At 49.3% G+C, this 26837-nt stretch overlaps 11 protein-coding genes across 11 annotated transcripts; 7 read left to right on the top strand and 4 right to left on the bottom strand.

Moving 5' to 3' along the window:
• Positions 1-110: 110 nt before the first annotated feature.
• Positions 111-1087, top strand: An11g00910 (uncharacterized protein; the record flags this gene model as incomplete). Its single annotated transcript, XM_001394062.1, has 2 exons — positions 111-340; positions 403-1087. The coding sequence occupies 2 exons, from the start codon at positions 111-113 to the stop codon at positions 1085-1087; spliced, it is 915 nt and encodes a 304-aa protein (XP_001394099.1).
• A 661-nt stretch (positions 1088-1748) lies between these two features.
• Positions 1749-3182, top strand: An11g00920 (uncharacterized protein; the record flags this gene model as incomplete). The annotated part of the gene is made up of 2 exons (XM_001394063.1): positions 1749-1965; positions 2020-3182. The coding sequence occupies 2 exons, from the start codon at positions 1749-1751 to the stop codon at positions 3180-3182; spliced, it is 1380 nt and encodes a 459-aa protein (XP_001394100.1).
• A 485-nt stretch (positions 3183-3667) lies between these two features.
• Positions 3668-5613, bottom strand: An11g00930 (uncharacterized protein; the record flags this gene model as incomplete). The annotated part of the gene is made up of 2 exons (XM_001394064.3): positions 3668-5334; positions 5505-5613. 2 exons carry the CDS (start codon positions 5611-5613, stop codon positions 3668-3670), a joined length of 1776 nt encoding a protein of 591 aa, XP_001394101.3.
• A 277-nt stretch (positions 5614-5890) lies between these two features.
• Positions 5891-9205, bottom strand: An11g00940 (uncharacterized protein; the record flags this gene model as incomplete). The annotated part of the gene is made up of 8 exons (XM_059750033.1): positions 5891-6268; positions 6318-6716; positions 6769-7269; positions 7322-7657; positions 7710-7943; positions 7991-8587; positions 8690-8986; positions 9191-9205. 8 exons carry the CDS (start codon positions 9203-9205, stop codon positions 5891-5893), a joined length of 2757 nt encoding a protein of 918 aa, XP_059606306.1.
• A 387-nt stretch (positions 9206-9592) lies between these two features.
• On the top strand, positions 9593-11166 carry An11g00950 (uncharacterized protein; the record flags this gene model as incomplete). Its single annotated transcript, XM_059750034.1, has 5 exons — positions 9593-9930; positions 10084-10307; positions 10455-10684; positions 10736-10904; positions 10991-11166. 5 exons carry the CDS (start codon positions 9593-9595, stop codon positions 11164-11166), a joined length of 1137 nt encoding a protein of 378 aa, XP_059606307.1.
• A 97-nt stretch (positions 11167-11263) lies between these two features.
• On the top strand, positions 11264-15957 carry An11g00960 (uncharacterized protein; the record flags this gene model as incomplete). Its single annotated transcript, XM_059750035.1, has 10 exons — positions 11264-11327; positions 11420-11498; positions 11916-12079; positions 12160-12262; positions 13350-13817; positions 13875-14443; positions 14759-15205; positions 15307-15415; positions 15470-15623; positions 15715-15957. The coding sequence occupies 10 exons, from the start codon at positions 11264-11266 to the stop codon at positions 15955-15957; spliced, it is 2400 nt and encodes a 799-aa protein (XP_059606308.1).
• A 529-nt stretch (positions 15958-16486) lies between these two features.
• Positions 16487-18677, bottom strand: An11g00970 (uncharacterized protein; the record flags this gene model as incomplete). The annotated part of the gene is made up of 2 exons (XM_001394068.3): positions 16487-16537; positions 16680-18677. The coding sequence occupies 2 exons, from the start codon at positions 18675-18677 to the stop codon at positions 16487-16489; spliced, it is 2049 nt and encodes a 682-aa protein (XP_001394105.3).
• Positions 18678-18716: 39 nt separating this feature from the next.
• An11g00980 (hypothetical protein) lies at positions 18717-19813 on the top strand (the record flags this gene model as incomplete). Its single annotated transcript, XM_059750036.1, has 5 exons — positions 18717-18725; positions 18812-18937; positions 19193-19252; positions 19341-19463; positions 19562-19813. The coding sequence occupies 5 exons, from the start codon at positions 18717-18719 to the stop codon at positions 19811-19813; spliced, it is 570 nt and encodes a 189-aa protein (XP_059606309.1).
• A 902-nt stretch (positions 19814-20715) lies between these two features.
• On the top strand, positions 20716-22180 carry An11g00990 (uncharacterized protein; the record flags this gene model as incomplete). Its single annotated transcript, XM_001394070.3, has 3 exons — positions 20716-20841; positions 20914-21645; positions 21710-22180. 3 exons carry the CDS (start codon positions 20716-20718, stop codon positions 22178-22180), a joined length of 1329 nt encoding a protein of 442 aa, XP_001394107.1.
• Positions 22181-23689: 1509 nt separating this feature from the next.
• An11g01000 (uncharacterized protein) lies at positions 23690-26233 on the bottom strand (the record flags this gene model as incomplete). The annotated part of the gene is made up of 2 exons (XM_003188760.2): positions 23690-23924; positions 24090-26233. The coding sequence occupies 2 exons, from the start codon at positions 26231-26233 to the stop codon at positions 23690-23692; spliced, it is 2379 nt and encodes a 792-aa protein (XP_003188808.2).
• Positions 26234-26508: 275 nt separating this feature from the next.
• An11g01010 (hypothetical protein) lies at positions 26509-26820 on the top strand (the record flags this gene model as incomplete). The annotated part of the gene is made up of 1 exon (XM_059750037.1): positions 26509-26820. One exon carries the CDS (start codon positions 26509-26511, stop codon positions 26818-26820), a length of 312 nt encoding a protein of 103 aa, XP_059606310.1.
• Positions 26821-26837: the final 17 nt, after the last annotated feature.

Genomic DNA, 26837 nt, shown 5'->3' on the forward strand with positions numbered 1-26837 from the left:
TGTCTGAAGCACACACTTTTTATAACACCTACTCACCATCGTTAGGGGTTATCTTTGTCCTCGACCACCTTTCACTATCCTAACGCCGAAACTCACTGCGGGGCTCCAACATGGCGGACCGGCAGTCGGTGCAGCACAGCCTTAACAGCCTGCTCGCTAAGCTGGGCGACCCTGACCCGGATATGCGATACATGTCCCTAAATGATCTACTTGGCATACTAAATAATCCTAATTCCACCTATCTGGCTCATGACCAAGTCTCCTCATCAAGGCTTGCTGAGGGCTTATTGAAGGCCTTAGATGACCAACACGGCGATGTCCAGAACCAAGCCCTGAAATGGTCTGTTCAAGTCCTTTCTTAAGAAAACTTTCAACCAGGCTAACTCGATGTACATTGTCTAGTCTTGGCCCTCTTGTCCTTCGACTGCCCTTCGAAAGCCTTGCATCTCTCCTCGAAAAGCTCACAAACCTGACAGCCTCGCAAACCATTGACACATCTGTTCCGAATACTGCTCTGAGGTACATTGTGACAGCTCTTCCTCGGCCCCAGGCGGGTCAGCCTCCAAGTCAGGAGGCGACAATGGCATATTCGGCCGTCTCTCGCGTCCTCATTCCCCGCTTGACTGGCCCGACCCCATCCCCTACTAGTCGGCGAGGCTCGATCGTCAAGGGCATGTTGGAAAAGGATCCATCGAAGGGCTTCAGCAGTGATGCTATTGATGTACTGATCCAGGTTGTTACTTGCTTTGGTCCTCTGCTGAAAGAACCCGAATTGACTGCCTTGCAAAACTCCGTCCTGTCCATCGTTGACAACGATACGGCTGGTACCGTGGTCACGAAAAGGGCTCTGACGGCCATATCTGCCCTCGTGCTCCATTTCTCTGATGCTCAACTTAGCGCTTTTGTCCAAGGACTGGTGCAAAGATTCAACTCCCCACAACTTAGTACAGTCCATCGGCGTCACCTCATTGCCACCGTCGGTGGTGTAGCGAAAAGTGCCCCGGCCAAGTTTGGTCCTCATCTTCCCACACTAGCCCCCTACGTCTTTGCTGCTGTTGGCGAGGATAACTTAGCACAAGTAAGTTAGCATTGATCCTATTTCACAGCTTGGTAACTTTGCTCATGTCCCGGCTTTACAGTAGTCGACCCCGATCCCCTCACCGCTTTTCGTAGGCTCAATTGCGCGAGGGACATGATCTTGTGCTGGTAGCCTCAAGTCTTATTCCCAGAACGGCGGCTTCCCATGTAACTAGGACTCACCTTATAGACATGATGAGCCTTCCAGTTCTCTGGGTGCCATGACCATACCCTTAATGAAAAGAAGAAACCAATGCAATGCTGCGTCAACCCAGTGCCCATCAATGGAGTTCCGCAAGACTAGAAAGTCTTGCGAATAGTAGACAAGAAGCTTATTTCCCGGTCAAATCATTGATCTATGAGACAGGTTAGCATTCCTATCTAGTTATGACCTGTTCTAATTCAGCCTCACCGTCATTGCCTGATATTGTTGAACAAGCTCCTTCCGTCGCTCAACCCGTTCGCCGGTAGCTTCTTGCCCTGCATGCAGGGTCGTCACTTCCATGTACATCAGGAAGGGCCCGGTCCGTCTAAGCAATAATGTCTACTTGGAAGCCATCTTCTTCTTTCTCCCACACCATATCTCATCAACTGTACAAGTCTCTACCCACTGTCTCCATTACTCTACAGATTACTTCGAATTACATCTTATCACAATATACTATCTCAAAATGCACATGCTTCGCTTGGTTGTTTCTGGGCTTGGTTTTGTGGCATGCACGACTGCGCGCAACATCTTCAGCCTGCAGCTGGACCGTCAAGGAACTCATCTACTGCCCCTTACTCACGGAGATGCTCCCGATCAGAAGCTTGTCGAGCGTGGTTCTAGTCCTCGCTGTGGCCCTGATCATGGCAAGTGCCCTGAGGGTAAATGCTGCTCAACTGCTGGTGTGTCTATACTACTTCCCTTGTAGACCAATTAGCCCGTACTGATGGCTACAGGTTATTGCGGGGACACCAAGAACCACTGCAGCTCTCCTGACTGTCAGATCGATTTCGGTAATTGCGACGCTCACACAACTCCAGGAGGCCCTCCTACAGACAAGATTCCTCGGCCTCATATAGGCAACGTTCCCTATGGCCCGAAATTCATTCGTTCGTGTACCACTCCAGGAACGATTGCCCTGACCTTTGATGACGGCCCCAAGGAATACACTCAGGACCTTCTTGACCTTCTTGACAAGTATGAAGCAAAAGTCACATTCTTCGTTACAGGAAACAACAATGCCAAGGGTGAGATTGACAGTCCTGGGATGCCTTGGGCATCTTTGATTCAACGCATGTACCGCAGTGGCCACCAAGTTGCCAGCCATACTTGGTCACACCAAGATCTTAGTAAAGTCACGCAAGACCAGCGCCGGGTTCAGCTGCTGTGGAACGAAGTCGCCCTACGCAATATTCTAGGGACAATCCCCACTTACATGCGCCCACCGTACTCCAGCTGTACCGCGGAGTCCGGCTGTCTGGAAGATCTTGGCTCGCTTGGGTATCATGTCATCCTGTACGACATCGACACAGAAGATTACAGTCATGATAGCCCGGCTCTGATCCAACAATCCAAGGACATTTTCGATCGCAACTTGGCCTCTCGGACGGATTTTGATAGGCCTTGGCTCGTCATCGCTCACGATGTCCATGAACAAACGGTCCACAACCTCACCGAGTACATGTTGCAAAAGCTTATTGCAGAGGGCTATCGCGCCGTGACGGTTGGCGAGTGCCTAGGAGATCCCCCTGAGCTCTGGTATCGTAAGGACGAGGCCTTCGACGATCGACAAACGCGAAAGTCTAAATCCAAGAATCCTGTTGCCAAGACTGTATCAGTTGACGGCATGTGTGGTGGGAACATCACCTGTCTCGGGTCGCGGTTTGGACCTTGCTGCAGTGGCACTGGCTTTTGTGGCAGCATGTCTACATTTTGCGGCGCCGGATGTCGACCTGATAATGGTAATTGTGGCGACAATGCTGGTACCGTCAAAGGTGGCGGTCCCAATGCTGGCTCTGGTAAACCTACGAAGCCGGCGAAGTCCGAAGGAAAGTCGTTGCAGCTAAGCTCATCGGTGGCAATTGTGATATTGTTATTCCTCGTGGTGTTGATGGATTAGGCTAATGTGGGGCTGAAAGCCTGATCCTTCCATATTTTATACAGCGGCTTAGCTCTGTAGCATTGAGGCTGTATCTATTACAGTCGGTCATGGGACGTTAAGGGGCGCATCATCTTATGCAGTGAGATGCTTCCCAGAGAGAACTGTTAGTCTGCACTCACTAGGCTAGTCTTACAAATTTGACTTATGCTTTTGGCACGACATGTGGCTCTTGATGGACTTGACCACAACATAGACATCGCATTGCATGACACAATGAGCATAGTAAAAATACTGAATACGTCAATCAACAAAAGAACCCACAACGCCAGATGGTATACCGCCGTCCCGCTCCGTCTGTAGCTCAAGCCCCGATAACGATTGCGCCAGTTCCTCAACCGTATGATTTACAATGCAACCACAACTCATCTGTCTACAGAAGACAGATCTAATAATAAAAGAACCAACAATGACAACGGTAATAAGCTCCCCAATCGCGAACCACATCACCGTCGTACAACCTTCAACAACGGCGCAATTCTCGCTCGCCGACTCAATCCGACCCGGTAAGGTACTTTAGTCGTTGAAGATATCGGACTGTGCTTCGTTGGGCCTTTGTTTGGTTTCAGGGGTGTGGAGGGCGTTGTATTCTGTTCCTGTTGGGGCTCGTTCTCGTTCTCGTTCTCTCCGTCTTGTGGTGGTTGTTGGTCTGGTTCCTGTTGTGTATTTTCCTGCTTATGTGTAGTTGGATCGGAGTCAGATACCGGATTGTTCTCTTTATCGGAGGATGAATTCTGAGAATCTATAGCTGGTGCCGGTGCCGGTGGTTGTTCTTCGACTGGGTTCTTTCGTTTGCGGCCGCGCTTTTTGGGAGCTGGTGCGGGATTTGATTCAGGTTCTGGATCTGGGTTCTGGATTGTGGGAGGAGCCTCTTCATGTGCAGGAGGGGGGATGGTGGCGTTGTGGTCCTTATCCTTGCCGAGTTGGGGTTCTACCTCGGTTTGGGGAGTAATGGTGGTAGAAATGGGTCGCTCGTCTACCCAGATAACGTCGTCTTCGACTTCAGATTCGTATGTTTTTGTTAGGGTTATAGAGGTGGTTTTGCCGCGTTTGAGTTTCTTCTTCTTGGGCTCTTTGGCTTGCTTCTTTGGTGGGGGTAGGTCGGTGGTGGTTGTGAGGGGATGGGTTGAGGTTGTAGTTGTGGTATCTGGAGGTATGGGGAATGCGGTGGTGTCGTTTGAGATTAAGCCTGGCTGGTTGTCTTCTTCGTTGCGTGGTGGTTTCGGGTTCTTTGGGGGTCTGCCTGGCTTGCGCTTTTCGGGTTTATTGTTGGTAGTGGTATCCAAGGCAGTGGTGGCGGTTGTCACATCCTGGATTATAGTAGGGGTGTGGGTTTGGGCTAGTTCGTCGTCTTCGTCGTGCTCGGGGATGCTTTGTTTCTTCTTGCGGCCTCGTTGTTTCTTCTCCGCGACGGGGATTTCAATGGTTACCGGCCCGTTGAGCTCATCGCCACTTTGGTATGATTGCTGCACTGCATTGTCGCTTTTCGATCGGCTGGCTTTAGGGGATACCACGGAGGAGAATGGCTCTGTGTCGTGCGGGGAAAAGGGAACAGGTGGGACGGAGCCAGCCCGTCGAGGGGATTTGTATGCGATCTCGGTGTCGATGGTGCCGGTTGGATGGGTAGGGATGTTATTCTCTAGGTCGAAGCTGCCGGATGGGCGGAGGGATGATTCAAACAAGTTGTAGGATGCGCCTGTCGTAACCGAATAGTTGAAGCTCGTGTGATCATTGGGCTTCGCGATTGGCTCGTGGGTATATAGGTTTGCTGCGTCAAGAGGGTGCTGTCCGGTTCCGTAGGGCAGAGTGTCGGATATATCAGGCTGCGCTTCAGTATATATGGGTGGTTGTTCCGAGGAGCCATGGGTATGCTCATTAGGAACTAAGGCGATATCGTCATGCGGGGGAAATTCTGCAGCAATTTGTTCCTGAATAGCTGCCGAATCCGTCTCCGCGGCCTCCATATCACCGGCGTATTGATACCGAGCACGTTCCGTATTGTGTGTTTCATCATCATCGAATAGTCGTTGCTGTGCAATTCCGATCTCCGTCATCATTGATCCTATGTAGATATGCTTGTCAGTGGTTGATCCATTATGCACTTGGCGTATCCCTCACCAATCGATCCGCCCCCCGCATCGGCCGGTATCCATCGAGCTTCTCTTCGTTGCTGGGAGGATGAAACTACATGAAGTGCGGATTCTTGCGATTGCAGGAATTGATCGAAATTGATATTCATGTGCGAGTCATGGCCGGTCTCATGGGCTTGATAATGTCCTGAACCTGCCCGTATGTCAAGGTCTGTGTTATCGACTCTGGGTCGGGGAGAGAGGGGCCCCGCCAAAGGATCATCTTCATCGTCGGAGTCCTGGATCACGCGATTGGAGGACATTGGTAGGTTGGTATACGTCTGAAAACTAGAATTCAAGGAACATGCGATTTGGTATCATTCAATGCTAAGAGTCTAGCTGGTTGGTTCACTCGCGTCCCGCAAATCTGGGGAGCGGAGCGACGCGAAAGCACGTGCTGATAAGCATTTGGTGCCTGAGGTATGGGTTCTCACAAGTAGATGGGAACAAGCAAATGCGATCAGAAAGCGGACAAAACGAGAACAAAAGCGAGCATGATGCATCTACATAGAGGTATCTTCCAGTTCATTACATGCCTCATCACTCCATAGTACTTTGCGGTCGCATCACACCCCGACCGAAAAACTCACTGACCACCCCAAATCGGTCCTTAGAGCGTTGCAGTTCACCCTTGAACAGATCGTGCTGGTCTGCAGACTCGACCTGTCTCTTCCGAATGGCTTTGATAGTAGAATTCTGCGGTGCGCAAGCAGGACATTCAGCGTCTTCGTCCACTCGGTTCAGACATCGTTGGTGGAAGGAATGCTTGCAAAGAAAGTGCACCGTAGGAAGGTCCAGGGCGCCGCCACAGGACATGCATCGACGGGCCTGGAAGACAACAGGCTTGCTACCCAGTTGTTCAAGCTCCTTCCTCTTGTTCTCCGTTTCGGTGCTGTAGCTAGATATAAGGCGGCGGTTCTACACTATCGTTAGCTGGAAGAAGTCAATGAATACGAAGGCAACCAACAGTAGAAATCTCCTTTCGTTCCCGCTCAATGTTGTCACTGAGGTACTTCTTCAAGCGACCCATTGTGACAACTGCATTGTTGCTCAAAGTTTGAATGACTTGGAGTGGCGTCATGAGCCCTCCTTCGTCAATCTTCTTGAGCACGGCGTCCAATTCATCGCCAGCTTCTTCCAGAATCTGCGGGCTCGAGGCGAAGTACGTAAGTGCATCCACATATAGTTGAGGCTTCTCGGGGCCATATCTCTTCAATGCTTTGATGGCACCCTGAGTATCCTTCGCGGAGGTGAAAGACCTGAAGATGTCTGACAAGAGGCCTTCTTGCTCTCGTACGAGCGTGGAGCCCTCACGGAAGCCAGAAAGATCAGAGAGCAAAAGGACACTCGACGTGGAAATTGGTATCTGAACGGAAATTAGCATGATTCGGCGGAAAGAAACAGGTGGGTCTCCCTACATCCTTGCCTTCAATGAGCTTCTTTGCTTTGTCCTCCCATTCAACCTTCTGCGCGGCATCCTTCTGCCGGCTTGCGGTATCCAGGTACATCTCGAACAAAGTCGTGTAGAGGTCTATCTTATCATCCTCTTTCAAATTATCCTGTTGAATGAGAGCTTCCAGGAAGGATATAAATTCATCCGGATGGCCCACGAACGCCGAAAATGCTGTCCTTGGTTTGGGTATTTGATACTCCACCAACTCCTCGGTAGCCTTGTCTTCGGCTGGCGGTGCTTCTACTTCCGGCTTTGAGCCCGCGCTAGCGTTAATCAAAGACAGAGGGAGGAACGCAGCTAAGCTCTGCAGGGTACTGGTCGGCTGTGCTTGGTGTTCCATGGACGGTGCTTCGACTTCGGTCTTTGGAGTATATTGGCCCTTATAGTACTTGATGAAAAGCTCTGTGGTTTTCTCCGGGCAATTGGATAGCAATACTCGGGCATATTTCATCAAATTGTGGTATGCCTGAAATTGTCAGTGATCACAGTAGGGGTTCGACCGATGAGAATGCACGAACCAATTCCGGGTCTAACCTCCAGATGTACTCGACAGCTTCCGCATACTTCTTGGAGTCCTCAATCAAGATATCAACCACCATATCATTCTCGCCATACTTCGTAGCCAAGTACGCAGCTTGCTCAAAGTAGCCACCTTGCCTACACATAGCGATTGCAGTTTCCAGGTCAAACTTCAGCTCACCAGGAGCTTTGATGAACGCATCAAGTTTGCCAGTGTCCTTCAGCTTGGCGTAGCAGTTAAGGAGCAGGGTGGTATGGTCGACTGTAGCTCGGTCATGATCATGAAGCTCTTCAAGGTACTCGATGAGGTTATGTATCCGTTGTGTGTCCAGGTACTATGCAATAATCAGCTGCATGTTCCTCTACTAATGGTGCGGAAGATCCAACCTTGCGAATGACCTGAGAAGGTTCCGTGTTGTCAATTGCTCGAAGGTATTGTTGCATTGCCGTGTCGTAGTCGCCTCTCTGATACAGAAAATCACCGTATTTCCGGTAGATCGCATTCTGCTGAAGTGTATCAACGCCCGTTTTCTGTGCCAAGTTGATCGCCAAAATGTATAGGTTGCGCTGGTACAGAATTTCGAGCTTCTGTTGAAGGCTTTTCTCGCGATACCGATATAGCTAATTCGTGTAAGCCACAGCTATAACACTCGGTGGTAGTAACATACCTTTCCGTCCGTAGTGAGAAGAAACAAATCCCCCCATTCCACGAAGATGTTTTTCACGGAAGAGACGAGAGACTCGGAGTGCGCGATGAACTTCAAATCAGTATCAAGCAGGGTGAATGTGGTCGTCTTGAATATGTCGTCTGCCTGACCGACACCCATGTTGCGCAGAGTGTCAGGCTTGGCGGTCGTATCTCTAGGTGGGCAAACCAGAGCCACATAGTCTTTAAAGGTGGTGATGGAGTCTTTACGACTCTCAAAGGCATAACTCGGGCCTCGGCCGTGTGGTCCGTACGTATATATCGCATCCTCTCGGGCAACCAGAACGTCGCCCGTGTCTCTATCCAAACTCAGGCAACCAACAGCACATCCCATATCATCGAGTACGCGGGCCGGTTGTCCCTGTCCCCTTCCTGAGATAACCAGGGCCAGGATGCGATTCGTAGTCGAAATATACAAGGTCGATACTGGGCCGCTCTGCACCACCAGTCCCGTTATTGGCTCCTCCGATTCAAACACAATCCGCTGCCGGGCGCCGCGGTCATGGATCAGGTCACCGCGAATAATCGTGACGGATCCGTTCGCGAAGCCAACTGCCACCTGCGATAAATCATCGAGTGCCGCGAAAGCAGATACCTGCCCCGCATTCATTTAGTACCAAGCCGAAAAGGAAGGTGGTGCATTTCGAGCTATTATACGTACGGGAAACATTCGTCTCGCGTTCTGGACATGCGTCGTCGACAGGCATCGAGGCGTACCGGTCTTCTTTTCGGACTTGTCGAGGGCCCAGACCTTCAGGGCTGCCTCACTGGGGAGATCCTCCGTTATTGTTACCAACAATGATGTGCCTTCTATCTGTTTAATGTGTGCGATCGAACCAGTCTCCGATGCCCTGAACGACCGGACAAGCTTGAAGTTTGTCGAGATGATATGGACAAAGCCATCGCTGGACCCGAGGAAGATGTTCGCAGAGCCGGTGGAGAGGGAGATAATATCAGACTATGGTCATTCCGAGGTTAAGTGTGAGCGTGACGGACTTGTGTAGCGGAGAGGCCAAGGGAGGGGGTACATTGAAGATCGAGGAGCTCTCCTCCGGCAGCTTCACTGCGGAGACGTCGAAGAAGTTGAACGCTTTCCACTATTTCCACGTGAGTCGGGTTAGTTGTGACCCGGTCGCAATTCGCATAGAATGGTTGTCCTTACTGATGTCAACGCCATCTGGACGTGGCCCACCCGTGGACCAACGACAATGATAGCAAGGATGCGCGATGAAGAGCAAGCTGCGGTGACAGTTCGGCGGATGCTGGCAGTGGATGAACTCCGCCGCACTAGCGCCGCCTTAGTCCCTTGGGCCTCCCGACGTCATCCAATGTATGGAGACAATCTAGCACGCTTCAACTAGTAGTTAATGTAAATTTTATTATCAGAGAAGCTGCTAACCTTTTATGCTCGAACTAACATAAAGACTGGGAACCAAGGCAAATTAAATGCATTGTATGTCAACGTCAAAGACAATTAGTTGGTGGAATATCCAGCCATGCATGTGACATACGAATCTGGCCAAAATATATTCAGGAAGCGCTTTTCAACTTGACCACACCCACCATGGAGCCAAGGCGACACTTCTACCGGCTATACAAACACTGCCATCTATCTTTTTGCAGACCAAAATTCTCATCAATTGCGAGAATATCATCAAAGGTCGCATATTCAAGGAGATGCGCGCACACTACAACTCTCTCACAGAAACCACGAGTCTTCCCTGGTTCGGGATGGGAGAACATCGACCCTTCTGTCCTAATTGAAGAAGAGAGCATTCCAACCTATAAGCCCGAGAAATTCTATCCCGTCCGTATTGGTGAAATTTTCAATCATCGATATCAGGTTGTTGGCAAGCTTGGCTATGGTTCAACTGCGACCGTGTGGCTATGCCGTGATCTCTTGTAGGGCCTACTGCTTTGTCGCACCGTGGATATGGGCTCATTTAGATAGGGGCCATTGTTATGTAGCACTCAAAGTTTACATCACCACAACATCTGTTTCCCAGGAACTGCAAAACTATAACCACCTAAAATCAATTCGATCCGACCACGCAGGCCAGTCATGTCTGCGGCCGTTGTTGAAACGTTTCAGATTCTAAATCCCGATGGACATAGAATTCATACATGCCTTGTGCATCCGCCGCTAGGCATAAGCCTCGACCAACTCACATCACTTCTCCCTGGTAAAGTCATGAGCAGCTCTATGGTGAGAACTACTATGCGAAATATCCTCGCGGCTCTCGACTTCCTTCATACCGAAGCACAAGTCATACATACAGGTCAGTGACTCAATTTCACACGCGAGCTATCAGCCGGTCACGGTTAGACTTGCTCCTGGGCAAGATTGATTGGTTTTGCAGACATCCAACCAAATAATATTCTTCTGGGCATCAAAGATATTTCAATTTTATCCTGTTTTGAAGAAGCGGAGGTTGAGGCTCCCGTACCCCGAAAGTCTCTTTCAGATCGTATAATCTACGTCTCACGACCACTCCCTATTTCTTTTGGCACCCCTGTGCTCTGTGACTTGGGAGAGGGTCGATTGGGAACAGAGAACCAACAGGGTGATATCATGCCGGATATATATCGCGCACCGGAAGTCATTATGAACATGAAATGGGACAAGAAAGTTGACATTTGGAATGTCGGGATGGTGGTAGGTGACTTGTTGGCACGGTCACGGTGTTTGTTGAAAAGCTGACAGTAGCCGAAGATTTGGGATCTTTTCGAACGTCGTCACCTCTTCAAGGCCCGAAATGACGAGGGAAAGCTCGATGATGGTCAGCATCTAGCAGAAATGCAAGCTGTTCTAGGAATGCCTCCTGCACAATTTCTCGCTCGAAGCGAGAGGTCGCACCAATTCTGGGATGCCAACGGTTTGTACAACCCTTCCATGCCCGAAGCCGTTATGTAAATGCACTAAAAGTAGTAACTCCCTTCTTTCTTCTAGGCCAATGGAAAGGTGCGGTTCCGACTCCGGATTACGATCTCGAGACTCTGGAGGAAAGACTTGAAGACGGCGAAAAGGAAGATTTCTTGCGATTCCTTAGGCGCATGCTTTGCTGGTTGCCGGAAGAACGAGCTACTGCAAAGGAGCTGTTGTTCGATCCTTGGTTGATGCACGGTCTTTTCAGATAAACTTTGGGTATCGATTATTTGTCTTTTTCACACCTGTATGTACCCAATTCCTTGTGGCCCTCTCGGCTGGTCGAGAGTAGTCCTACCCAAACCGACGATGAGTATATTGGTCATTGGTATGGCTGGCACCGAAGGATATCTGCTGGCGGCTATATATGCATGTCATAAAGTACGGCTGAGTTCAAACCTGCGCACCAACGCCGGTCCAAGAAGTGTACCACAATATTGCATGGTATTTGTTGTGTGCAACAAGGTGATACAGCTAGGATAGAGTGTAAGCCCTATTCCCATTTCTCCCCTATATCATCCTATAATGAAGACGGAAAACCCCCGTAAGAACCTGGAAGGCATTCCCCGCTGTACGGCAAGAGAGAGGCCAGCCTACTGTTATCCATAGAAACAGTAATCTACATGCTAGTGAGGGGGTCTCTATGGCTAGCTAGGAGCAAAATAATTTGATTCAATACCATGGGTCAACATTTTGGAAAGGCGATCACTCCATGTCTCTCATATGACCCACACGTGTGCTGCAACGGAGTAGGGTTATGCATATAGAATTAATTAATGGGCAACGAGGATCAACGCATCGTGCCCGAGTCTGGCCAGCAATACAATCGTGCCAGCGACAGCGAAGCCTTAGCTAGGCCCACTACTAGTCACAGAAGCCTCCTGGTCCAGGTAGTCGATGAGTCGTGTAGTAATACTTAAGTTGCGCTATCTCGAGTATTGTTTTTCAAATATGATGGAAGGAAATCCCCGCCAGCTGAGGATGTTGGCTATCAACGAAATGAAATTCGAATAGTTCCACTGGAGAACCCTATGCTTGCACTGGGTAAGGGACATACACACAGTGTTGAACCATGTGAACAAACCGGAGCCATCCGCACACCCCAGGTTATGCATAATATACTGGGTGAGTCGCGTAAGTAACATTCACGATTAGCACAACGCACGCATGCACTACCGGTTTCATAGTAGCAGGGTAGCCCTCAGAACTCATTCCGATTGGTTATGAAGGGCATCCTCCCTCCGCTGGCCAGATTTGCGTGCAGCTGTTGACAAGCACCCATGAGCGACTTGGGGCTCGGATCTCTCGGTAAATGCTCTCTCAAGTCGTGGCATAGAAGAGGGACAAAGACTGAGCCTGTGACCCATAATGGCACACTTCCTATGCATGTCGCTCATGGCCTCTAAGGGATACGAGAATAAGTCCCGAGACCTTTCATGCTAGAGTATGTGCACTAAAGCATAGCCGCATAATTCAGATAGATCAATGAATGGGATAAGTCTTTGCAGATGCCGCTCATATCAGATAAAGGAACTTGGCTATGTGGATGGGCAAATCCGCTTCCCTAATGCCAAGAAACATTTTCTTCATGTTTCACTTCCAGGTATGCATCCATATGACAACGACCAGACAGCTCTGTAATGTCGTACTACTAGTAGGCTTCCACTAATGAATCAATATCAAGCATCTCACCAGAAGTCTCACATGTTACTCAGTCATTTCTTCCTGGTCTTACTTACCTGATTGTATCTGGAAACAGCCGATCTATTCTGACTAGATCGCTGATACAATCAAAATCTCCATCACCTTTTCAAATCTTCGTGTGAAAAAGGATCCTCCTATCCATTTCTTAATCCATTTCTCTCTCTCTCTCTCTTCTTCTTTCATTTTTCATTCATAAATAATCTGAATTTCTTTTCTTTTTCTTGTTTTCTATTTTGAAGTTGCCATGGCTCCTCTCGACGTTGTAAAACATCTTTACTAATGCCTGCCTTAAGCGGGAGATGCCAGTCACTACCCTCCATTAATCGATGAGTACAGCAGCAATCGCATAAGTGGGTGGACATGATGTAGGCTAGACTCCTAAAGCTGAGTTTATAAATAGCAAGTGATCTGTTCCAATAAGTACTGGACTTCCTGCCCTCTATGTCTGTGTCAACTTGACGAGCCAATTACTATCTACTAACAAACCATTCACATTGCACAAGAGTTCCACAGAAAACAGACTCTTTTTCGGACGCACAAAAGACAGCTCGCATCTCACGGACACAACCTTGCATTGCACACGCAGCAAACTACGTCAACGCACCCCACTATCTTGCTAGTTCTAGAGTCTTACATGCCCTGCCCAGCAGCTGACAGGTCATTGAAGCAACTGTGATTGTTTTCTCGTTAGTGTGGCCATCATATCATTGCCATCCAGGCTCGCTGATAATGATACTGGAACATCATCCTGCTACTCTCATAGCCCGAAGATATCTTTACGTCACCATTTATGCACAATGCCTTCAGACACTTGTACGGCTAGCCGCATTCTTGACAAGCTGCACGAGCACGTTATGAGAATTAGAAATAGTGTGCCTGAGAACGGCCATATAGATTTACATGATCTAGACAGTGTTGAACACGTGATGAACTTTGATTTCGAGCACTTGAATGAGAAAGCGGTTCCCCCTCTTTACTTTGAACCCATGCAGCCAGTCGAGTTGAAGCAGTTCCCACCCGATCCAGCACAAGTGCGCAGTTTCTTCGACATAATCGAGCGTGGCAACGATGATTCCAGCTGTTGCCGCCAAATTTCTGACCTCATCTCTGACTATGCAACCCGCAACGCATTGTCTCACCAACATCTTCAGATTGTGGAGTAAGTCCTTCTCAATTGACTCGCTAGCTGATCTTCCCTAACACGCTTCTAAACCAGGGCACCTGACAGTACCTTTTACTTGGAAGCGAGCCTCGCATGGCCTTACAGTGGAAGAGGTTGGTGGGAAGTTTGTTATGTGCTAGAGCCAGAGCCCATGAATGGAAAGGGCTATCCCCATCTAGCCCTTCACCTCCTTGACAGAACGGTAGCTCACGAGGACTCAATTCTCTTCTCGGAGTTCAGTGCATTGGTTATTGCCATGCGAGGGCGTGTACACCAACCAAAGATAGATTCGGAGTCAGAACGGGAAGAACTTTATGAACATGAAGACGCTGGTGAGGAGTATACAAACTTCTTACCCATGTCCTGCTCAGCCATGTTTCCTGATGAGGAAATCTTTCCTGTACTGCTCATCTCTTGTGTCCTTCCACAGCATGCAAGGATATTTGCTGCATGCATTCATCAAGGGAAGCTGGTGATTAGACAGTCCAAACTCTACAGCTTTCAATGGAGGGACAAGGCACCAGTGGAGTTATTTACTCGACTCTTCCTCAGCAGTCCTGTGGACACCAGGGGCGAGACCCATCCCGAGTTGTTTAGGGCCAGTAATATACCTCTTGAGGCAGGTAGCTAGCCGCCCCCCCTGCACGTTTCTTATGCACCTACCTTCACTGCACTGTCTGCGTTTACTTGCATAGCAACGTTGGGGGTTTGAAGGGGTAGTAGGCTCTTTCTTCCCTTTTGTTTCTTCATTTTTAGTATTAATAATTGCTGCTTTCTCTGTCCTTTATCAATGACTTCTCTTCCTCATCAAAAGCCATCTTTTTTCATATCTTCACTGTATCTTCCATGTCAAGCCAAGGCCTTCTCTCATGTAAAATTATCAATCATTGATGATTATCTGGATTTAAAAATGCCATCTGCGTGTCCGAAAAATTCAGACGAATGGATAAAGGCAGCGAGGGCCTACAATCTCACCGGCAACACCTTGTGCACCTGGCCTAATCTCCTTTCCGGGTCCAAAGTGTCCAAAGAACAATTTCTCTTGTACCGCATTGTCTGCCCCGCACGCAAGAAGCCGAGAGAATTAGATCTCACATGGTTTGGTGTACCTCATAATACCATTGCCGATGCCCAAGAGATGCTCAACCAGAGTGATGCCTATCGGCATTACCTTCACAATATCCAAAATGGCGACTGGGCTAACCCGACTTTGGGGGTTTTCGGGCCCGCTCTAAGGCTCCAGGCAGAGATTTGGAAGGGATGGAATTCTAAGAGAGTAGACGCAACTGATGAGGATACTGTGAATTCCGCTCTTATTGAGCTGCTCAATGCCCTGACCTCCACAAGCACTGATGGAGTTGCTGGTGGAGGACATACAAGAGGCGGTTGACATATCAAGCAAATGGGAACAGTTACACGGCCGTAACGGACGGGCAGTTGGAAGACCGACATTCCCAACGCATTAATCTGCCAATTGAGTGTGAAGGCTTTCTAAGAGACCGGAGACTCTCGAAAGTGACGATGCAGGAGGCGTCGCAGCTGGTTGCTCTGGTCAACCAGCAACCTGGTCAACCAGGTGCTGATGGCATGTACCGGTAAGTGTCATCCTGTATGTCTACACTCATCGGCTGTCAGGCTAACAATTGCAGTCACTACCTTGCGAGCCAGTGTGGAACCCAGATCTTTATCAACTCTCTGGTTTACCAGAAGAAATGGATTGATTACCTCCAAACTGGGCAGTATATAGATGCCTTTGCGACATTACAGTCTTACGGTCCCTACTATATCGACAGTATTCGTGATGTCAGCCGGTTCGCGTTAATAATAGTGGCACTATCGTTATACCTCTCTTAAGTGTTGATCTACCTGTCTTTACACGGCTTCTGCCGCTAAGGGAGTGGAAATCGAGCAACGCATTAAAACAACGGCAAGGTGTCAGATGAACCCTGAAACTCGACAACGGGGGGAAGAACATTATCAAAAAGACACAGTCACAAAGAAGCTGCCAATGCAGTTATTGGTTAACATCGTCGTGATGTTCATGCTTGCCTTCTTGAACCCGACACGGGCGAGGGATCGAACAGTTGCTCCAATGGTTTCAAGTCAATCTCTTCTACTCCTTTTTGGAGGTTCGTGATGTAACAAAGGATGTGGTGGTCGGAGTTGTACCCATTGTTATTGCCAGACAGACTTTCTTTCTTGTCCGGTTTAGGAATATATACACACGTGCGTACCCGGGGCAGTAGGGAGACTTGGAAGAAGTTCATGATTTTCTTTGTCGTCTTGTTTTCTTACCCTTCTGTTCTTCTGCTCTTTTTCCTTTTCACTTCGTTTCGAAGAGATGACCACCCATAGACTACTACTACAGGCGGATTTGTGCTTAGATGGCAGAATATAGAGCCATCTAGAAGACGCTGCTATTGTTCAATCATAAGTTGCTAATGCAATGGTCTTTTTCACAAATCAAGCATATCATTTTCACATACTAGTAGTATATTGTAACTATCGAGAGCTCTAGTCTGTTTGGCTCATAGCCCAATGATACAGCCAGGTACCTGACAATATGTGCAATCTGCGTCGCCGCTGCACGATTTGCAGACAAGATCATGTAATTGTCAATATGGAAATAACATATTATATACACAAGGTATCAAAATGTACTGGCCCTAGCACAATAACACACTGTCCAAAGTGGAATGACCCAGTATAGTTCCAGACTGTAAAAGCAAATACAAAGAAAGCCACTTAGACATATATATATATACCCACCCCGTACTAAACAATTAAAGTAAAGGAAACAAAGCCCGATACGCCTGCTATGCATGCAATAATTTCCGCCCTTCACCTATCCAACGTTACCGCAGAGCGACTGATCCCCGCCGAAGACGACGGTCTTGACTTAGCGCTGCTCCTGCACTGCTGGATTTCATGATTGATGTCGAAGCTTTGCTGTAACCAGCTCCCTGCGTCGGCAATTGCTTGACTTAGATTGAAGCTGTCCGGACCCGGGGCGACACCTTGTCCGTCTTGGACGGTGGTCGGATGAGAATGTGATAGAGCCATCGGCAATGCGCTGCCTTCTTGGGTGTCGTCTGGGGTTTGTTGTTGGGCGGCAGGGGATTTGTGCGGGAGGATGGTTGGGTCTTCGTCTTCATCCTCGTCTTCCGATTCCGAGGACAATGGCGAGCCTGTGTTGGGGGTGGCAGTCCCTCGGTCTATCCTACTGGACGATGGCATCTGGGGAGATATGAATCGGGACCTGGCTTTCTTTTCTGTGCTGAAGGTGAAGGGCGTGACGGCGTCGATGATGCATTGTGTGCTCATTGGCATATGCGCAGTTCCTGGATGGATGGCTCGGGAGTATTTACCGATTCTGCTAGTGTTCATTCGATGGAAAGGGGTAATGTCGTTGGCGGGTGATGAAGGTTGATTATGAGTTTCTCCTGGGTTGGGAACTTGACTCTCCAGATCATTTTGGAAGGATTTCTGCGCGTGTAATAGCGCTGCCTGCGTGTTGAAATGCAAATCTGGAATGGTGTCGTTGTCGCATTCTGAATTGGGTTTCACTGCGGAGATCGTCTGCAGTGAGGTAACATTTTCAGCCAGAGCTGGATTTACCGACACTCGCTGGGCGGAAGGGTATTTATCGCTGATATTGACACCTTCAGCAGTGGTGGTTGATGATACCTTCCGTGATTGAGAGTTTCCCTGGTGATCAACAGTACCAGAACGTTCGGATACATTTGGATGATGCGAATTATCCTCGTTCACCTGCATATCGACTTCAATGGCCTGCATTGAAGTTGTGTTTGGAGGTACTGGTGCGGGTTGACTCGAGACCCGGCTGTCTTCGACAACAGTTGTTTGATGAGAGACCTGTTCATTCTCCAGCTGCATCGGGACTGGCGATGTGGTGCCGTGTTCCGGATCAGCTGAGCGTTTCCTACGACGAAATTCGAATTTCGATAGGTGGGACGTTGACGAAAGTACACATATTGAGTTCTCATGGTCCTCCGTCTCCGGTCGAACTCCAGGGTGTCTGCTGGTGAGTTGAGCTTTGACACTGTCCGGAACATGGCTGTCAAAGGTAGTCCCGTCTCGGGAGTCTGTACGTGCTCTCAATATATTCTTCGTTGTGACTCGATAATCTGTGCCCGGAACTTGTATTGTGTAATGGCCTCCCTCCCGATGTCGAGACGATACTGTAGTTGTTGGAGATGTAGGGGGATCAACTTTTCGAAAGTTGATTTCTGCGCGGTCCCTCTTCAACCAGCTCTGCTCTGTATGCTGGAATGGGGTCAACGCATCCGAATGTCCACTTGTCTCGATTGTCCTCTTGTGCAGTGCAATGGGTTTTGGTGTATTGTTCGAGCTTGATGTCCGACCACGACTATCTCGTGGCCGTTTGGATGAGGGTTCCCCCGCCGTGCCACCTTGAGACTCTCTTTTCTTCGAGGAATATGTTGGGTCGGACAGAGGAACAGCAGACTTCGAGCGAGATATGCCTAACGATTCACGGTATAGGGGCCGCTTCTGCGGGATCGTCTCTGGGATAATTGGTCTTTCTGAGTGCTCCGAGTGTATCCCTACATGACCACCACCAGTCGTTCGCCTGTCTTTCTTCCAGGGGTTGGCCCATCCGTTTTCGAAGGGTCCGCGAAGCGAAGCGGACAAGATGAAAAGTGGGGTGCCATGGCAATAGGCCTGAGCCAGCTTCTCTATGCGCTGATCCCGAGCCGCCCGGTCATCGTCATCTAGATCATCGTCGGAAGCGATAAGGGGATCGGAGTCGAGGTCTGGCGGGGAAGGCGAGATTGTTTCCAACGAGAGCGGGGAAGCGGGTGGACGGAGTGGCATCGGGGAGACAGCGGTGGTCGGTCGGGGAAGAGGGTGAGGATGGCAGGGGTGCAGCAGTCTGGGGCTGACTGCATCTGAGCTCGAGCAAAGAGGAATGTGGCGGGATAGATCCTCATATCTTCTGGGGCAGGCAGATGTCAATGTCAGGCATCATCAGCAGCATCATGCATGATCGAAGTTGGACCGATGCGGTCAAGATCGCTTTCGCGGGCAAAAAAGCACTTAACGCGTCCACCGGCGCGGCTACCCCAGCAACGGAGGTCTCAGCTTTTCGGTAAGCCCCGGGTTAGTTTCATCATTGACTAGAATAGTTATTTCTTTAAGACTGTTCTGATCAAGAAGTTTGGCTGGCTACGGATTATATACAGCTCATTGTTCGGTTCGATTTAGAAGCCAGTGCGAGTGAAATAGATGATTGACACCCCCTAACACTTACTACCTACTAACGAGGTCATCTGATCATCATCTTGGATAGGGAAAGTGATATTCACTCCGGTCTAATATATTGGTGCTAGTTCTGGCATGCGACTGGAGGACTTGGAGCCGCAGTTGCAGATCTAAGTATAGTCGATGCGGTGTGCAGTGTAGTCTTTAGCCAGAGGCTGACAATACCTCTGGGTGACCAGTTGGAGATGCAATTCGCTGTTCGCTGTCAACGACGAGGCTGGTGGTTACTACGCCCTTGACCCAGAGGCTGGGGACGAAGTTAGAATAGATAGTCGCGCCGTTGTGAGCAGGCTCCAGAATAGAGGAGAAGACTATACGAGCCATGCTGGAACTGGTATGGTTCTCGCAGACTTTCGATGACGGAGGATTTATCCGCTCTAGACGGGCTGACGCAGTCGTAAAGTTCTAACTACTTGATTTGTGTTGTATACTATAAGCCACTTGCAGTGAGGCTCAGACTGTGTTCTTTGTATGTCATCGTGGCATTCCCCCCTGAAGGACACGTACATCTCCTCAACATAATCTACCCATTGGCGAGAATAATGGATGACACCAGGCTGCTCCTCCGTACACATCGCAAGGTCTTCCGGTTCGGGCCAGCCAAAGGATTTTACCAGAATCCGAACCTCCGCACGGAGCAAGGGTGTGGCGGTGGTAGCTTATCCCGGAACCGAAAAGCCCCTATTTAGGGGAATTTTAGTTGCACGGAGATCGGGGACTAGACTAGTAGTACACAATCTTGCCTCAGATCCAAGGGAGCCTCGATGGGGTCGGGAAACCTCGAACCGGTCCCCAATTCGGTCGTATTCGTTCCGTTGCCCAGAACCTGGAAATTGCAGACCAGAAGATACTTGTGTTTTTTTGGGTATCCCAACTACAAGAATTTGATGCACTACACATCTAGTGTGTATGTGTGTATATGTGTGTATATGTGTGTATGTGTGTATGTGTGTATGTGTGTATGTGTAGCGTTGTTATGCAAATGCGATCATAAAATAGTGAATGCTTATGATTTCCATGCTAAGATGAGAAAAGGATGGTTTGGCGATGGTCCGGCACAGCCGACGATCATCATCCATGGGCTGGTTGAAGAGAAAGAGAGAAAGAGAGATAGCGCGGGTGGAGAAACAATAGAAGGGAGGGAAAAAAAGGTAAGAAAATGAAAGAAAAAAAAAAGGGAACCCCTGGACCAACAGAAAGTGGATCTCGCACGACTGACATCAACTCGCTCAACTCTCTTTCCTCGCCGTCGCTCTTCCAGCCTGTCTTTTTTTCCCCTTCCCCGTCCAGTTTCTCACATTCACATCTTTCTCTTCTTTATTTATTCGCTTCGTTTGCTTCTTGTTCTTGTAATACTATTTGTCTTGGGGGTTCTATTCAAGTCTTTCCCTATTTAAACCCGTTCGGTCCTTGCTTGTTCAAAATCGATCGCCGAGGTTCTACCTCTTGATCCTCGTTTCGCCCATTCCCGCTCCGCTCGGTATCTTATCCCGTCTCTTCTCTTCCCCTCCCTCGATCTAATCGATAAAAGTGAGACCAGCGACTACTCGAACGTCGAGAATAATCAGCAGAATAGTTGGAGTATACAATCATGGCTCGTGTACGGAGAAGGTCGAGTAACCTGGGGGCGGACATTCGGGGAGACACCACCGCTCCCGCCATGTCCACCATGAACGAAGTCAGCCCCATTGAACCCGAGGCTCCTAAATGGGACAAGGTATGGATCTCTCACGACTAGACGTCGACTCTCGCTGGGGTTCCTCATCCCCCCCGCTCACTCCTCCGCCAGGCCTTGCAGAATCAATCCGCCGATAAACTCTCCAAGCCGCATACGAAGCGCCGCAAGAAGTCCCCGCTCCGTCGCTTCAAGGATGTGTGTCTCAAGCATACTTGGCTTTTGCCTCTCCTCATGCTCATCGTTCTTCTGTCGCTGTACGCGATCAACCCGACGGAATCCAATCCCATGCATAGCGCCATCTTTTTGTCTTATCCTCTGCCTCCAAAGGTCCCCGGTGGTCCGATCATGTATGGAAAGGGCCCCAAGGATATTACCTTTGTCTCATTCTACACGATTGTTCTGTCGTTTACTCGAGAATTCCTGATGCAGCGCCTTATTCGGCCTTTCGCTGTATACTGCGGGATCCGAGGCCGGGGCAAGACTGCCCGTTTCATGGAGCAGGTGTACACCGCGATCTACTTTGCCATCTTCGGTCCATTCGGCCTGTACGTCATGAGCCGGTCGGATATCTGGTACTTCAACACTACGGCCATGTTCGAAGGGTTCCCCCACCGGGAGCACGAAGGGTTGTTCAAGGCATTCTATCTGCTTGAGGCTAGTTACTGGGCTCAGCAGGCGATTGTCCTGATGTTGCAGTTGGAGAAGCCGCGCAAGGATTTCAAGGAGCTGGTTGGACACCACATCATCACTCTGGCTCTGATCGGATTGAGTTATCGCTTCCACTTCACCTACATGGGTATCGCCGTCTACATCACGCACGACATCTCTGACTTCTTCCTTGCTGTGAGTGATCCGATTCGAAGTCCACACTTTTTCTGTTCTTCATGCTGATCGAGTTGCCGTGCAGACCTCCAAGACCTTGAACTACCTCGACCACATCATCACTGTCCCTTACTTTGGTATGTTTGTGGGCATGTGGATCTACCTTCGCCACTATCTGAATCTTAAGATCCTCTGGGCTGTGTTGACCGAGTTCCGCACGGTCGGACCTTTTGAGCTGAACTGGGAGACTCAACAGTACAAGTGCTGGATCAGTCAGTACATCACTTTTGCCCTGTTGGCCAGTCTGCAAGCCGTGAACCTCTTCTGGCTCTTCCTGATCCTGCGCATCCTGAAGAACTACATTTTCAACAGCATCAAGAAGGACGAGAGAAGCGAAGATGAAGACTCGGAGGAAGAGGAAGTCCCTGTGCCGGACACGGACACCCACGCGACCCTTGCGACCGGCGTCGAGGGAGCCACCGTGACTGCACGTGGCAAGGAGAACCAGACTCCGCAGGTGCTGGTCAACGGCAAGCCCGTCAACTCCAAGAACTGAACACAGTTTCAGGATCAGGACTGACTCCCTTCCTGAGGAGATCTATGTATCTCCAATCCACCATCCACTACCCACGTGGACTGTATGAATTTTTCATGGGGTTTGTTTATATTGTATGAACGGGAACATTTACGACAGCCTTGTTTGGACCTTGTTCAAGACAGAATTTTAACATTTTTTTCCCCCAACCATTACGGAGTACTATTATTTATTAACATTTTTTGTCCGGTGCTTATGGTCTAATCGGCATCTCATGTATTCATTTCATTTCTTTTTTTTTTTCCCTTTGCCTTTCCATATTAGTCATTCATACGAAAGCATCATGCCCCAGGCTGCAGCATGCCAGGAGCGAGACGGGACAGGGTGGATCTTATAAACTTAACGAGTGTTTTTCATCATCAATCCATGATTTACCGGGGTTCCAGGCCCCCAAATCTGTGTCATGGACATAATATAATAATAGACCATTGTGCTGATTCGTCGAGCAAATCAATCAACATACTCTCTCTCTTCCGTAACTAGTATATCACGAGCATCCCTACCATTACTGTACCTAGCCCCTGAACCACAGCGCCCCCTCCCAGAATCTAAACTCCTACATAGCACCGTCTCATGCAATACATACGGAGTAACTAACTACCTACCCAACTACATACATATCCATACTACACGATCAGTCAAACATACACACATAGCTAAGCCACCCCAGCCCAGCCCGACACCCTAAAAGAGTCTCGTGCAGCGCACGTCCCCCCCTGCGCCTCCACGATGACATCAAAAACCAGACTAACTAATTACGTAGTTTACTACTAACTACCTAGTAACTATCTAGTAACTATCTAGACCAACCAGATAACTTAAGTACGTCAGTCACGTCACAGTCCGTGGAGAGAGAGAGAGACCTTGCATGTTGGAGCTGAGCCTTGTTTCTATTTTCTCCATGGCTTGTGTGTTCTGTTTCTAGTGAGATCTGTCTAGTTCATAGGGGGTTTTTTTGGTAAATTGTGGTGGGTGGGGAAGAAATTGAGGCTGTGATGTGAGGAAGTGGTCTGAGTTGAATATGCAAATTAGAGTGTTTGTCAAACATGAGAGAGGTGATAGAAAGGGGTATTGGGGAGGGAGGAATGGGGACTGTTGCTGATTATGGGATTCAAGAAAGAGAAGAGGACGGAAGGAAGGAGAGAATGAGTAGGAATAGTACTACTAGACGTAGTAGTAGTATGTGGTATACTGTCCATGAGTTAATCAAGGCGCTGCTTATAGTAGTTACTATACAGGCAATGGATGCTTTTTTCCCCCTACAAGTACAATAGAAAAATGTAAAAATAGCAACAACCGTGCTTTTGATTTAACCAATGAATATATCCCATGATATTGTATCCAGGTTGATTGATCAATCATTGCCCAGCAATGACTTGCTGATATCCTGGATGTGAAGAGAAGACCTTTGTTAGATTAGCCAATACAGTACAGTGATGATATGGTATGGTATGGTATCGAATGCTCTATTCATAAATCGAGGTAGTATGTTCCCATCGTAAACTTCATGAGAAGAGAAGATCGTGAGTCTTGCATATTGTAATCTTCGGAACCTGTCCACTTTACAGGAATGGTTCTGTGTTCTTGAGCACCTGAGCTCATCATGGCGATTGCCCTAGAGCGTACTGCTTTGCAGTGTAATGGGCAGGGTTGGTTCAACGCGAAAGCGGTGTCAGTAATGCTCAGTTTCTTATGCGGAGTCGGACTGGAACCGGCCGTCCGATAAGAAAGGTGTGCGCATGAAGCATGTCCTGCATGTCAGAGGTCGCTGGTACAATTGCGCATCTGAAAAAGATTGCTTGTAGTCCAGCAATCAGTGAGAGGATGAGAGTGAGGGCAAAACTTGGAATGCCATCATGTCCCCATCCACTTCCAGAGCAAACGCATTAACTGTTTCTGGTGGATTGGTTTCCCAATATGATCGCTCATTCCCTGCTTCGCATAATCCTCTATATCTCCCGGCATGACGTTCCCCGTAAGCGCAATGATAGGCATCTCTAGTCCCATTTGCCGGATCTGTCGTGTCGCCTGTACGCCATCCAGCACCGGCATGCCGATATCCATAAGAATTGTATTGTAGGATAAAGGCTGCTGCTTCACCAGTCGAACCGCCTCTGCCCCATCCCATGCAGTATCAATCCGCGCGAAGCCCATGTTCTGGAGAAGCTTGAGCATCATCATCTGGTTAACCAGGTTGTCCTCAACCAGGAGAACGTGTTTGTGAGGAGCGATGTCGTGGATATTTCGTTCAATGTCACCGACGTCTTCAACGGGTGTCCCTGTCCCAGTCGTTCTAGCGGGCGGCGCCACACGCACCCGATGCATCTTGGCTGTGACCCAGAAGACACTGCCATGTCTCTCAGGATTAGGTCGGTATCCGACACTTCCGTCCATGAGTTCGGCCAAGCTTTTGCAGATCGATAAGCCAAGGCCCGTGCCTTGGTATCTCTTCGAACCAGTCTCGGCGAAGCGTGTGAACGGTGTGAACAATGAGCCAAGAGCATCTTCGGGAACGCCAACGCCCGTATCGGCAACCTCCGTCCGGATGTAATATACACTAGGATCCTCCGCATCTTCCGAGAAGGTGGTGTTGATCTTGACGTAGCCCTCCTCGGTGAACTTGACTGCATTGCCGACAAGATTCTGAAGGACCTGACGGTACCGCAACGGATCACCCTCGACCTGGGATGGGAAGTTGGATGAGATAGAGCTAGTCAGTTGGACACCGGTTTTCAGAGCGCCCTTGCAGTTGCGCACGACGGCGTTGGTAATACTGTCGACACTGAAAGTATCAGGATGCAGAGTAAAAGACCCGGATGACAATTTCGAATAGTCGAGGACGTCATTGATGACTTGGAGCAAAACATTGGTCGAATCTTCGATGATAGAGGAATATTCGCGCTGCTGTTCGTTCAAGTCCGTGGCCAGCAGTGATGTAAGGGCTAAGAGCATGCCGTTCATTGGCGTGCGAATCTCATGGCTCATGTTGGCCAAGAAGTCTGTCTTTAATCTCGACGATTCTTCAAAGGCTGCGATCATGCGGGTTTCGGCTGCATTGCGTTCCGTTAAATCGCGAGTGACCTTGGTGAAGCCAATATGGCGACCCAGGGCGTACATGGGAGTGATCAGCACGTTGGCCCAGAACCGCGAACCGTCCTTGCGGTACCGCCAGCCTTCGTCCTCCACTTTGCCCTCCCGGAGACATACCTCCAGTTCTTTGCCGGGCTTATCCGCCATGCGATCCTCCAGGCTATAGAAGGTGGAAAAGTGACGTCCGATGATCTCCTTGGCCGAGTACCCTTTCAGCAGGGCCGCTCCCGTGTTCCAAGTTACAATATGGCCATGTGTGTCGAGCATGAAGATGGCATAGTCCTTGACCGTGTCCAGTAGGACTTTGTAAGTCTCATTGGAGTAAGACTCATGGGGCTTGGACACCGATGTAGCCTGACGCTTGGTGATATCAAGTGCCTCCAGGACAATGTATAACAGGTTAGAGTTTTCAAAGATGGGGGTGATGCGAAGAGTATAGCAAGTGCTAGCGTCATCTATACAGATTTTGTCAATCGACTGGACGTCCTGCGTCGTGATGGCGGCGCGCAATGCGCCAAAAAGAATAGCAACATCTAGAGCCGGCAGGATGCGTGGACAGATGTCACAGATGAACCGGCCGAGCAACAGCGCCCTTGACAGCCCGGCAAATGCCACGTGGGAATCCGATACCTCCACGACATGTAACGAAGGATCAAGAATGACGCTGGGAGTGGGGGTATAGCGATATATTCGACCTAGAGCCGCTGGAGGTTGCTGCGCATCGGTATCGGGCATCTTCTTTTGACGGTGATGCGGCTTGTCATGATCGTGAGGAGATTGTTTCGACTCGACCTTGAGCTTTAGATGGTTCACCTCGTCATCATCCTCATCATCCGGTGGTGTGGTTACCATAGAGAAGTTGAGAGGTTGCGCTTGGGTCTTATTCTCGATATCGAGATGGAACAGGCGTTTGTTGAGATCCATGGCCCCCACATTTGGCAATAAGAATCGTTGCCTCACGCGATCTTTAGACGGCGGGGACAGGGATCTTGCAACATCAGAGCCGGTCCGGTGGGAATAGGGCATGGATTTTTTTAAAAAAAGGAAATAGAGGGGAGAGGAGGAGAAGGGATGGAGGAAGGTAGAGAGAGGGGAAAGATGTAAGGGAAGAATTAAGGAAGAGTGATGATGAATATCCGGAAGGGGTAAAGGTAAAGGTACGGATAGAAAGAAAATGAATAGACGTTGACAATACTGGAATGGGATGGGATGGGATGGGATGGGATGGGGTATGGTTTTTGGTGGCTTTTTGGTGTGAGAGGAGGAAGGCAGAGAGGATGCGGTGGTGGTTTTACTTACTCTTAGTTACTTACTGTATGGATGATGGTGTCAGATGGGCAATGAGGCCCACCGGGATGGGACGAGGCGCACCATCGACGTCAACAGGGAGGGAGCAGAGGATGGGATGGACCAACCAGTGGACGGAAGGTTGGGCCGGTTGTCGCGGGGGAAAGGCAACTTGGACTCTCACTGGCCACCGCGATCAGCCGCCAGCCCGTGGATCCTTTTAGCAGCAGCAAAAGAGGAG

Source organism: Aspergillus niger (genome assembly GCF_000002855.4).
Source record: "Aspergillus niger supercontig An11".
Classification (NCBI taxonomy): domain Eukaryota; kingdom Fungi; phylum Ascomycota; class Eurotiomycetes; order Eurotiales; family Aspergillaceae; genus Aspergillus; species Aspergillus niger.